This window comes from Xiphophorus maculatus, chromosome 4 (genome assembly GCF_002775205.1).
Source record: "Xiphophorus maculatus strain JP 163 A chromosome 4, X_maculatus-5.0-male, whole genome shotgun sequence".
NCBI classification, from domain to species: Eukaryota; Metazoa; Chordata; class Actinopteri; order Cyprinodontiformes; family Poeciliidae; genus Xiphophorus; species Xiphophorus maculatus.
This window is the reverse complement of record NC_036446.1, coordinates 26,174,579-26,188,571: the sequence shown is the minus strand read 5'-3', so window position 1 is coordinate 26,188,571 and position 13,993 is coordinate 26,174,579. Positions and strand designations below refer to the sequence as shown.

Sequence of the window (13,993 nt, the reverse complement as noted above, 5' to 3'; positions counted from 1 at the left end):
GAACCATAATGTTCAGAGAGCTTTGGTTGTACGTCATTTTAAATGTCACAGACTTCACCACAGGGTAATGACTGATCAACCTGAGATGGATTCTAGTGTTGCCTGGCTTTTTATCAGTAGAGCTGACTGGCTGGAGATAGGATAAGAGGTTATGTTACATTTTTTTTCTTGTAAAATGGGACATATATTCAAATGGGACTGTATTATAAAATAATGCAGTATGTTTAGGGATTCCACAAAGTTTTCATGTTGAAGTTCCACACTAGTTGCATTTCCATTACAAATGTGTGCAAAACTGTCTATATTTGAGCAATATTGAAACAACACAATTTCGCAGTTTAGGTGTTTCTATTAGACAAGAAACGTAATTAAAATCAAATGCGAATAAGTTTGTTCATGCAATAAGTAACAACTTGTGCAATAAGTGACTTGTGTGATGTGAAAAAGTGTTTCCATTTCAGTTTTGTTAAATAAACCAATTTCGATGCAGTCAAAAAACGACCTCATCTTAGCGCTAAAACATTTAATTGAAAGAGGGTTTTTTTTTTTCAAAATTCCATTAAGCAACTTTTTCCCCCTAAATGTCAAATTGTGCAATTTTATGGTCAATGGAAACACAGCTACCATCTCTATTTCAAAAAGGGAAATTGCTTTACGGTAGATAATCCCACACATGGCAAGTCTTGGGTATGAGACTTGGAAAAACCAAAAACTGGAGAGAAATAAAGTAAGTAAGATGGAAAGAATTTTCATAGATTATTAAATATGCACAACAGGGCATTTCTAGGGTAAATGATAAAGGGTGACATAGTGACAGCGGTAAAATAATTTTTAATGTAATATAATCACAGTAAATACAATAATTATCAGAGTTCTTATGACCAGCAAAAAGCAAAACATGGCTCATCTCTCACAGTGAAAGGTTCAGGTGGTATTATCTGTATCTTAATATTATTGTGAACATTTCTGCAGATTAGTCACATTCCGCTAATGGGAAGGAAAAGAACTACTGGAAAGTTTCCACCTTCAATCTCAACAAAGTGCCGAGACTTTTCCATGTACCTCTGAGCTCCTGAGGTATTTATCTTTATCGGTCTGAGGGCATCTGTTGCAAGCAAACCCAGTGCACAATGCTCATGTTTATCTCGTTCTGCTATCAAGCAGACCAGGAGTCCTGAGATGCCATCTATTTCTTTTTCTGTTGATTTAGATGCAAACCACAGATCTACTCAAAATAAGGCAGCAATTCTTGAGTTGGTGGCTGCGTTGCTCCTATTCTAATGGGCAAGATCAACATTTGCTGGAAAGAATTTATGGTCATTTTTTGATTAGCCAATATTTTGTCGCAAGAAGGTTCATTTCAGTGAGTTACCAGCTAATATTTATCATTTTCCTTGTAACGAAAAAAATTAATTAGTTTAATCACAATCTTAGACGTTACACAGTTTTTTATTGCAAAGCAGATCATCATCATAGGAAGGTCTCGAACAAAAATAAAAAGCAACCATATTTATTTCTATTTCAGAGAAGTAATAATTGCCAGAAGAAATTGAAACATTTCTTTTCCAGCCTACTGTTGTTAAGTACGAGATTGTTGGCATTGCCAGAAGCAAGTGGATCTTATCCATGTAAGCAGCTCAAGAAGGGGGAAAAATAACTTGTGCTAAGCCCTCACGAGGAAAATGAGAGGCAATGCCTTGACCCGTGAGATGCTGTGAGAATGGGGTGGAAGAAAGGGTGAGAGATCAAGAAACTGAGATAGTGAAAAGCTAGCTGGTGATAGATGAAGGCAGGCTGGACGATGTAGTTGCATGTAGGTCAAGATAGCCAATCCACAATCCAGACTAAAATGTACAGAGGGGAATGTGTGGAGATAAAAGCTATTTATTGCATGAGAACACACACATGCAGTGGTATTCAAATGTTACTGCATCTTTGGTAATGTTGATAGTTCTACCAAGTCCAAAACATCTCTGACAATAAAAATGTCTTTGGTGCAAAAGTTTGTGAAGAATGAGAAATGTAATGGCATAAAACTAAAATCCATAGTTTTGTTAAGTAATTTTACTGTCTTACCTTTTAGATGGTCAACAACAGATGTCAATCTATAACTGTCTAATAAATTTAAGCTAAAAAAAAAACAAAAAACATGTCTCTTTATAACCAGAAACTCTCATTTTAACATGATACGCCTCCAGTATTCATTTCCTAACTGGCAGTTCAACTCTTCTAGAATTGATATCTGATCAGATAAAATATTGATTTGCATAGACGCAGGTACCAAACTAGTTTGTTAGTTTTTTGAATAATACTATAATTAATGTGAACTGTTGCTGTAAAAGCTCTTTCTGAATAAACTTTCCTTACTACCTGACTAAATTTAGTAAGAAGCCAATTAAACACATTAGGCACTGAAGTTATAAAAGCTTGTCTCAATATGTGAAATAATTTAATTGATGCTGCTATAGCTCAAACTGGACTTTGAATTTGAGTTACAAGTAATGTAATGCAGCTAATTACTAGATAAACACAAAATTACTTTGCTCAATGCGGTTGCACAATGAGGAATATATTTCTTACTGCAACAGTCATAAAATGATCACAATTGTGTCAAAAATATGACATATTGGTTATTAAGCCTAATGCACTCTATTATTACCTGGTTACCCAAAAATCATCAAACCAAAAATTACATAAAGCTTTTAGAACTCTGATCAAATGTTTTAAATATGTATTATTAGTCATTTAACAACCCAAGTCCGATTTGAAGATTCTCCCCTAAGTCATGATGAATCATATTACAGTATGATTCATCATACTTTAATCATATTAAAGTATGATTCATCATACTTTAATATGATTCATAAAAGTATGATCATAACTGTATAAAAGCTGCATACACTTGCTATGCACAAGTGCTAATATTATACACTAGAAAGTAGAGGGAAAAGGCAACTCAAGTAACCCAGGGCAAGTCAAAGTAAAAAAAAAATGTTTATGTAATGTGACAAATGTTGATACTGGAGTTTCTATAACTGGATCAAGAATAAACAAACGCAGGGCAATGATGCAGGAAAACTATTGTGAACAGAGTCGTTGACCAATTTGTCTGAATTACATAAAATGAAATTTTCTCTAAGAAATGAATAATCATTGTGATTTTCACTTTTAACTAGATGAGCTGGAAGCTCAAGAGGGAAAACTGGAATACAACCAGATTGCAGCTAATAAGAAAATAAATTTCTCATATATAAGTACTTTGACAGTTTACAGCACAGCCATTTTTACTAATATAGCCGCAAACAAAAAGAAAACACAGGTTACAATCAATCTAGATAATGTAAATATGCTAGAAATGCAGTTAGAAGATTTCCCCACGCTGATCTGCTCCAGCGTCAGGGAATCTGTAATAATGTGACAACCTGTTATTCTAAACAAATTTAAAAACAGAAGTTTAAACATAACAAGTAGTTAGAAAATATTTCACTTCAGATGTGATTTCGCTGACAAATGTCGCTCTGTGACAGTAAAGCAAACAGAGATCTGACTGCAACTGTATTTTTCTTTCAGATCAGCAATCTTTTTTTACTGATTGCCAACAAAATATTTACCTACAACTCGAGATTTTAGTTGGTGTTTTTGTAAAACTCCAAATCATAAAAAAAAACAAAAACACAATTCACAAGAAAGTAGACGAGAGCGCTATGTGTAGTTTAGTCCAGTGCCTCCTAGATTTTACCTGGAGCTTCTCAAACGTATTCGCCATCGATCTGAACACATCTGAACGAGGCACAGCTGCATAAACAATCCTCTCAAGTCTTTAGAGGGTTTTGAAATATTAACAAAAGAGCTTGCAGGTACATCATATTGCAGAGCCGGCTATGGCAGCAGAGGGAAAATGTGTTAGAGTCCTATTATAAATCACACAATTCCAGCAACAGAATTGCACACCCAGGCCTGGCTTGTCCCCCAGGCAACCTGACAGCAAAATCCTGTCTTAACATTCTGTGCCCAGAGAGAATCTATAGAAATGTGTGTGTGCTTGTGAGGAGATTTGTGTAGACTTTTGTTTTATTCATGAAAACATACTAATCAGGAACTGTACTTTGCATTATTGTAGCGTTTCTACATTTGTATAAGTGCGAGCGTAGAGATGAAGACGTTGAATGCAGATGAACAGAAATGAGGACATTTGAGCTGGCTCAGGCTAATGTCAGCCACTCCTTTTGTTTTTTTTTTTTGTTTTTTTTTGCTCTGACATGAAAGGAGGAGAGAACTTACAGATCTTGTGCTTCCCTTTCATGGGGAATTTCACGAGCAGCTCCTGGGGGTTATTGCAGATGAAGACGAATGGCGAAGCAGACTCTTCGCAGGTACCAGGGCACTGCAGAAGTGATGGAGGATAAATAGAACGGTTTAGCTCCATTTTCACAAAGAAGTGTCACATCCAGATTTACATATGCCAACACTGAAAATCTGTTGATTCCAAACAGTTCTAAATCATCCAGTGATTGCTCTTTATATGCCTATATTATGCTAAATGTCCTCCATGCCTGATCTAATACTCTATGCCTGAAAGCATATGATAGTTATGAGTCTCGCTGGGTGTTAGGCTCTGTAATTGCACAACTAATGATGCAGTTGCTGAAGGGAGCAGCTGTCGCCCTGGTGAGCTATAAAGATGACACAAAATATATAACAAGCAGCATCGAAATCTGAGGCAATCAAAGACTTTCTCAGATGCGGTGTTGTGTGAATTACACTTTCAAACATATTTCAGGGCGTAGACTCACATTAATAAAGCTGGTTGGGCCATAAAAGCAATGTTTGCAGATTGATCTGTTACTGAGGTGGAAAGATGTCCGAATGTTTCAAAATCGTTGTCTACAGAAATACATGTCATTCACAGTAATCCAAGATATTTCTGCAAAGCCGTGTGGGATGCCATAACACATTCCTGTGAATAAGAAGGTGTTTTACAGCTCATAATTGACACCAGCCCACAGCATACAGAGAGCAAGAGGCAAGAGAAAACCTCTCTATCCTCGTGTTATTGATTGGTCTCTCAGGTGAGAGTAGAGAATTGACTGACACAGTGACAAAGGAGTCATCTTTTCCATCACTGGCAGCCAACGGCTCTCAGCTCATCCAATTTCCGCCAGCACTATCAGATAGTGCCCATGATTGCATCTAGCCAGCCAGGAAGTGGCTCTTTTCGTGACAGCACGCTTTTTTTTCTTCCTCCCCTCCCCCAACCTCTTACTCTCCCATCCTCTCTATCTCCCACACACAAAAAGAAAGCACTGAAGGGTTGTGACAAATCTGCAGCTTTTACAAGAAATCAACAGAGTCTGCAGCCCATTTGTAGGGTCTCTTGACAAACTGGGGAGTGATGACAGCGACGCTTATTTCTGACTAAAGCCCATGTCAACTTGAGTCTAATAAGATGGTGAGTGATAAAATATGTAAAGACTCAAAGCGTCATTAAGCACAGCTCAGGATCCGAGTGGAGGCTCTTGATTACATCCTTCAATGGGAAAATGACATTGCGATTTAAATTAAACTGGGGCTCACGGATAGAACATTCATCTGATCATTACTGGAGGAAAATTTTAGCTGTTTTGAGAAATGCTAAATAATTGTGGAAGTTGTGAGTTTTAATGTGTCTTTTTATGAGCCGAGATTGAACCTAGAAATAATCCAGCTTTTATCAGCTTCTAGAATGACTTAAACCTGACCTCGAGTGTAAAAACCAAAAAGTATAAATGAAACAAAAATGAAAGCAGAATTTAAAAGCTAAGGTTAAAGACCCACGATACCTTTAAAATACATAAGGCACTGGAATTTAAAGGGGCTTTAGTTTCTTTTTAAACAAGGCTATGAAATCCAACCTTCCCCATTACCAGTGCAGCTATATGGCTGAGACAGTTTATGGTTATGGGGAAAAAAAAAAAAAAGTACATTCTATAATTCAGAAAGGTTGTCGAACATGATACAGCAAGAATTACTTGAAGATAAAGTGGCCCGCTGCCTATTCATAGCTTAGTATTAAGAGATATTTCCATGGAATGTAACTCCAAATTATTTGCAGATTTTTCCCAAGAGCATAATCTAAAATACTCAAAAAAAGGCAACTTTGAAAACTGAAATATCTAGATCAATGCTACTTCACACACTATTGGGCCAATAGAGACCTGGAGTGCCATTTGCTTTCCTTGTCGCCGACTGAAGAGGGAAGATGAGGAAGACAGTGGATGTTAGCTTCTGTGGTAGAGCCAAGAGTGTTTCTATTAATGCATTTTAAGTTATATTTGGTATGTGAATTATTAAGAAGGGCAGTGATGAGCGTTTTTTCTCAAGTATTTGTGGATTTAAGGTGGTGTCTGTGGGCTTTTCTTCTTCACAACGCTGTTCAGGTTTATAGACGTTTGTGAGCCTGTCTTCGTGCACATTGATTATTTTATTTTCCAATTACTCTGTTGTAGATTTGCTGCTATGCTTAGGATTATTGTTCAGTTACATGACCCAGTTTTGACCAATGTGATGGTCTCACATTGGACTCTAGAACACCTTCCATCCAATGGACCATATTATATATTATGTGACTAGCATCACTTTTCCAATCATAGTTCTTCTAACATAATATTAATACATAAAAGGTGGGCTGCAAAATGTATTACAAAGAACTCCTTGGCCTGCACTAAAACTATCAGCTAATTGTAAGTGCAATACATTAGGGCTGTCAATGCCCATAATCTGTGCAATACTTGCTTTTTTATGCAGCGGAAAATGGCTAAGAAGGGAATTTAAGTTGGTGTGCTAAAAATATTGAGACTTAACTAGAGCATGCTGTTGAAACAAATAATTTTTTCAATAGGTCAATAAACTACTTAATGTTTAATTAGGGGTTGTTTATTTACTCAACCCAGAAAGAGGTTATCAAGTCGCGAACCACGTCGTCATCACAACATTTACCAACATTCACCAACATTATTGCACATAACATGTTCTTTACAACTATTGTGCAGTCCTAATAATTTAGTTATATTTTTTTCTTAACTAGACGTACAATTGAACACCCATAATTAACTCACTAGGATGAATGTTGTTAATGCTGCAGAATATCATCAGCTCTGATCTGTTTTATGTGTGTGCTAGTGATTTAGCATTAAACTGCAACATCAGCATGTAGTTAAAGTAATGACACACACCCGCCATTCGCTGCATCTACACTTGTTTTTAAACACACTGACCTCAGATGGGCTCATCTGTGATCCTAATTACTTCATCCGTTTATATGAACTAATCTTATTGTTTGAGCTGCTGACACTAATCCTCACACTGCTCTGCTGGTGAACTCCTGCGCTAGCTTAACCCACCATCATGGTAAGATAATAACAACAAAATCATACGACCAACATGAACCATGTTTCTGAAACAAGACCATATAATACATTGCGTACATGTATTATATTTGTGGCTCATTTCTTTCTGCAGCAATGTTATGAAGATCCTCAACAATCTCCTGATGGTTGATGGTTCAATTCTCTTTTTTTCTACATCTTTTTCTAAAAGAATTTATGATGCATCATGTTTTTTCTGTTTGTGTTCACTATATAGGTCCTGTTCAGGGACTTTTATTTATTTTCATTCCCTATGATGAAGCTATTTGTAATCTTATACAAAATGTTTGTTTGTAAATGTAATTATTTGCTTAAGATTTCTCCGTTTTCATCCTGATGATTATATTGTCCTTTCAGGTTTCTAATAATTCTTTCATTGTACTTTAAAACACTTCTAATAGCCTGTTGTGAAAGACCGAATCAAACAGGATGCCCGCTAACACCTGGAGCCTGCTGTCGCACTAGAAAAGCACTTGAATCTAATTTTACAATCAAATTTACTGCTGCTCCCTGAGGTCTACTTGAGGTTAATGTACATGGAAGACCGTCTGATTTTCTTAAACAGAAAAATACCAGAAGGAAAATCTTTTAGTCTCTTGTTTAAGTATTTTTTGTTATAGAAATATGTGTAAAATCATTCATTTCCCCAAAGTAATTTGTTGCTTAAATCCCTTCATTTTATTTAGACAAGCACTAAATTGGGCCGGGAGTTCTTTTCTAGCCATTTAGACTAACTGCAAATACAGGCTGAAAAAAAACAACAAAAACTACTTTCCACTGGGGAATCAGTAAAACAACAGTTTGTAGAGGTTTTGTTAAGTAGAGACCAATTTGAAGCTTATTTTGCAAACTGTTACAGTTGGGACAATTTCATACCAGGCAGAAATAAATGTTGCCAATTTAATCAAAGTATACAACGGATCATAAGTTGTCAGATAAAATACAGTAGAAGAATAAAAAGAACATAATTGACCAAACAAGACAGAAAGCCTTTCTCTGCTTTCTAATATAACAAACAAATTCATTCGTCATTAAATTCTTTATAATTTCTAAATCTAAAAGGCACTTTATTACGCAAAAATCAAGCTGACATTTTGAAGCAAATAAAAAATTAAACGCGAGTCTGTAATTCATGTTTCGTTATACAGTGTTTATGCATCTCAGCAAGATCCCTGTGTACCCAATTGAAGTTTCAAAATCCATCTATTCCACTGGGAGCACAAGAAACGAGTCCACTTCCTTGTTATCATAACATTTTAACACAGCACTCAGTCCGTCTTTCTTTCTCTCACTCACCAGATGAGAAATATCACGCAAGCATGCTGCTCTTTCTGCAAATGTGCTGCCACGTCTAAGTGAGGCTTCAAAGAACATTACGATAAAAGATACCAAACAGACGGTTGGCAATTTAACACACTGTTAAGCAATGTCACATGTTTCATGACTGAAAAGTGGCTTATATTTATGGCTGTACAACGCAAACACTCAATTAATGCAATGAAAGATGAGGAGAAATCCATAAAATATGTGTTTCTTAAAGCACAAATACAAACTTGAATACATTTATTCAGTGTGGAAAACATCCTACAGCAAATAGCAAGGATTTTATTACAAAAATGCCAGAGGCACAAATATTGGCATCTCGAACATTCCCCACCAAAACAAGTGCAACAAAAGAATTCATTTAACTTTCTGCTCAGTGTTTTAAAAGATCAAAATGTATCTAGGAATTTTTTTACTTATTAATCGATGACTTCTAGTTTTCCTGGCTTATGAATATTACATAGCACAGAGGTCCACTTCGAAATGAGAAACACAATTTTCTATGTATTCAAATTTCTGCTGACTCCCCTACACTTGCCCATGTCTACGGTCATACTAGTAATTAAAAACCCAAACCTGTGACAAACAGGTTTGGCTGAGGACCCAGATTTATCTTGCCACCTACGATGATGAAGCAGATGACAAGAGACGTAAAAGTTCATCTTTGGAGAACTGCACCAAAAGGTGGCACCTAAAAACCACTGATTATCCAAATATAATTTACAGGAAGGCTTTTTACTCCTCTCTACCAGGAGCGTCAATCACAGTGGATGCTTTGATAAAACAAAAAATTTACCAAATCCAAGTGAGTGCAACATGGTCTAATAGAAATATCATACACCACAAGCCATAGTTGGGATAGATGATATGTGTTATTTGGAAATGGATTTTTCCAAGCTCCCAAATACAACAAGAACACACACAAAAAATACTGAAGAAAAGTCAGACAGCCTCAAGTTCAATATCTAATACGGCTACGAGGCATATAAAATTCAATGTAAGGTCCATATATGTACAATTTATTAGCAGCCCTCATGGTCTGTTTGTCAATAAATAAGTAGCCTATAGAGCTGTACATCATCAGTGAGTGAAGATGCTCTTGTAATGTTTGTAGTGCCACCAGTGAGTAGCTTCACAACAATCCCACTGGTTTCCCAACTCACAACTTTGTTGTGGTCTATTTATACTGAGAAGTCAGATCTTTCAGGTTCCCAGTCAGAAATACCTAAAAAAAAAAGGTTGGACTTTTGACAATGCCATATTGCCCTCATCACATATAAAAACATAGTGAACTATTTTTAGCCCCTCTAACAGTTAATATTAAACCAGTGCGACATAGAGCACAATTTCCCTGTGTCAACATGTTCCTTCAGTGCTTGAAGGCATACAATGGAATGAAGCATTGTTACCGACTTGTGCTTTTCCTTAGCGCGACAATTAGCAAATCTCACTGATTTTCCCCACATAATCTCCAGATTAGAGTTCCGAGACAAATGCACCACAAAAGTAACAGGAAAGATTCGACACCAAGCTCTTCATGGAATCATTGGACTCATTTAGGATCATTATGAACAAATCACTCGGTACACAAGATGGCTGGGTTGTTAGTGGTTCCTCAAGGAAACAAAATGGTGGTAGTTTTCATGGAACAAGCAAAGCTGCATCCAGAGCTGGAGTGTGATCATGTGAGACCCTGCCAGTTGCTTGCTCCTTCATCCTCCATTAGCTAATTAGCATTTAAAGCTGTTGAATGTGTTGCTTTGCCTCACTGCCTCCACCACCTAATTGTTTCCATTCCTGTTAATCAAAAGGGCACAAAATATTGTGGTTGTGTGACAAAGAGGTTTTCTCAAGCCCTCCATATTCATCAAAAAGGTTTTAATAAAGCAGGAGTGGGCTTGTTTACACATTCAATTTAATTTGGGTTTGTTGTGAAAAAAAAAGTAATGATATGAAATTGATTATTTTGACTTATACAAAAACATAGTGGGGGAGCAAAACATTGATGTGTCTGCCTGTTAGTGTGTTAAGTCAGGCAGGAACACAGCTTTGGGGCATTCTGTGCAAAAAAGGACAAATGTGCTCAACGATTTAAGTCAGCTGCATTAAACTGCCTCAGTGTGAACGCTGTTTTACAAGCTAAATTCTTCCAATTTACTTTCCTTTTGAAGCCGGACAACTGCGAGACAAAAAGGTTCTGCTTGCTCATAAACTCCTCTGACATTTGGCTAATGTTCAACATAGAAATGCATGTCTGCCGTATGGCTGCGGTCCAAACTGCTTTCAGAAAGTAGATACAAGCACACTTTAACCTTGCCAGTGTGCCAACAGATGATAAATGCAGCCATCAGTCTTGCATTCATGCAAAAGTGCTGTTCTCACATTTACTTTACTGTGACAATGTGGGAAATGTGCTTATTTGCTCTCTTGCCAATGGTAAAATGAGAGGAATATTAAAACTGCAGCATCTGTATGTTGAATTTAAAGCTGGTGACAACAGCAAATTAGCTCAGCTCAAGGGAAATAAGGTAGTTCTATAGGTTATATATATATATAAAAATTTCCTTAACTTAAAAGGTTTTTAATGTATACAGAAGTGTACTGAATTAATATGCAAATAAATACTTGTGTAGATTTAAATAGAACAAAATAGACCTATGAGTAACCTTTTTTGTGCATTCAATTTCTGCTTGACAAGTGTAGAATAACTGCAAATGGAGAATCCATTAACTGGCTTCAATATTCTACAGTCCGCAGGGCTGTATTCAGCTTTTAGATAATAACTGAGTTCAACAATCTCAGTTGTTGAATTGAGATTTTTGAATTGCAGGCAATATGTAGTTTCTGTGAAGGTTTAGCAGGTGATATACAGAACTGGAGATTGCTGCATCCTAAATGCACAAAGGAGCGTTATCGCAGATCCTTCCTGCCAGCAGCTCTTAGACTCCACAACCATCTCTGCTCACAACAAATTTAATGAGTGTATAGATCTTTGCTGGCATTAGCACAATCATTTGCAATATTTTTTCTCACTTTAGTAACACTTCTGCTGTTGTTGAGCATCTGTTTTTTCTGCACTAACTTACTGCATCGTAAATAGTCAGTTGTGTTTTATAAAGTTCAATACTCAGGCACATTATGTAAAAAAAATAGCCAACTCAGATGCACATCCTTTGGATCATGACTATGATATTTCTATTCTAATAACTGCAAAATCTCTCCATGTTATAATCTTACAAAGCATAAACTACTACTATTGTTAATCTTTTGGTTTCTTTTTCACATATATTTTTTAAAACTTCTGGAAGTTTTTTTTTTTTATGTGCACCTGCAAATTATGATGCTGCTGTTACACCTGAATTTCCCCCTTTTGGAACAATAAAGGTTGTTTATATACTTCTACTATGAATTGAGACTGAGACCTACTAACAACTGGTGTATTCAGCTTCAAAACATGAAACTGGCAACCAAAAAACCTGAAGGAGGTGACAGGTCTGTAAACAAGTGTACAGTAGTTGCCTTGTGTAAATGCAGAACAATAAGGGAAATGGTCATCTTCAGAACTTCTACTGGTTTAATTATGTGAATGTTCCAGTTTAGATTTTTCCAATTTGATTGCTTTCATTCTGTTACCTCTCATCTATAAATATCATATTCTACATGTATCCAATCAACTAGTTGGTTGAGAAAGTGAGTCGAGACACGTTACATTAATGTCAACCATGTTTTGAATATGTACAAATCCACTATATGGTAGAGAATGGACAAAACCTCTATTCTGAATAACTTTGGTTTCTGACAAAGAGAAGATCACATACTGCTCATTCGTGTTTCAAAATACTCATACACACATGCAGGTAATACAATTATAACTACAAATAACCATGCGCCACAAAAAGCAAAACATTGAAATATGGATTGTCAGATATTGGATTATAGCTGTCAAAAAATATTTTAAAAGAGTTTAAATGTACTTCACAGAATAGGCACAACATGAGTCCAGTTAGGTGAAACCAACCTGCAAAATTTCATTCGGTAAAAATAGAAACTTTAACAGTGTCTTCAAATAGTTCCAGTTTAATTAATATCCAGCTATTTAATTCGCTTTGTTTAACCCTGAGGGGATTCAAAAATAACTAAAAGTGATATAATGATCATTTGGAATAAAAATTTTAAAGAGTAAAAGGGTGCAAGAGCACTAGCTGCTGGAAGAAAGCCCCTGGGCAATATCAGTGACTTTAAGAGCAGGAAAAGAGGAAAAAAGAGAACTAGCTACTGTTTTTACGATAATGTAATGGACTGAGCGTTATCGTTTGTCAGTTTTGCTTTCGTAACACATTGGCCGTCTGTTTTATATATTGCACAATTTACTCTCAGAGTGCTTTGTCACAACTGGTATGTGCTGAGATCTAATAATAACATAGATCTTAATAAAAGGGACTGAACCAGAGGAAAGATTTGACAGCAAGAGCCCAAGCTTGTCAGCGAACAGCACAACAAACCAACACTGTTCCCTCTCTCCTCTCTCTCTGGCTCTTTTCTGCTACTGTCGGCAATTAAGGGCAGCAGAGACAAGTAATCTCCTTCTGGGCGACAGGGCCAAACCAGAACAGGCATGTGGAGTGGGCTGTGCAGTCAGGAGGGGGGTGGGGGTGGGTGAGGGGTTGAGGGACTGTGAGACTGGCCCCAGCATCAGCACTATAGCCAGGCCCTGCTTGGCTGCACTCAATCTCAGCCCAATAAAAAGCCCTTCATTGGCAGAGAGCAACTGAGCCAGACGGGCTGGGAGCATGTGGCTTTTAAAAATGAGGAGGGTGGATAAAGGGAAGGGGAGGGGGGTAGAGAAGGGGAAGAAAGGAAACTAGAGATGGGAAAATGACAGAGTAAATATGAGGAATACGATTCAGCAAGAAAGGTATTCTAATACGAGTCTAAGGCGACGGAGAAACACCAAGACAGAGATTTTGACAGATAGGGGACAACAGAAAAACCATCTGTGTCTTCCCACATAAGACACTTGTGAAATAGTGTCTAGGCAGCTCTGTCAAGGCTGGCCTTACCCTGGGAATGGAGAAACAGATGGGTTTGTCTATGAGCAATGGGCTACATGTGAGAGGTGAAAGGCTGTTGTTGGGAAATGGATGCAACGGCGTCGTTCACCAATCACTCTTTAATTCATCATGTTCCCCCAAACAAAACAACCTTGTTCCTGGCATGCATCAAGCCACAACTAAAAAACACCGCTGCCCTGAGGAAACTCGGACTGT

General features: G+C 37.0%; 1 protein-coding gene across 2 annotated transcripts in view; it reads right to left on the bottom strand.

The window, feature by feature from the left end:
• The window catches only part of trip4 (thyroid hormone receptor interactor 4), an 87,115-nt gene that overhangs the window by 48,125 nt on the left and 24,997 nt on the right, over nucleotides 1-13,993 (bottom strand). The window contains exon 12 of one of the 2 annotated variants that reach the window (XM_023331887.1): nucleotides 4,282-4,384. The exons of the other annotated variant lie outside the window; for it this stretch is intronic. Within the exon in view, the coding sequence (XP_023187655.1) occupies nucleotides 4,282-4,384 (103 nt within the window). The remainder of the gene's footprint in view (nucleotides 1-4,281; nucleotides 4,385-13,993) is intronic. 2 annotated transcript variants of the gene reach the window in all.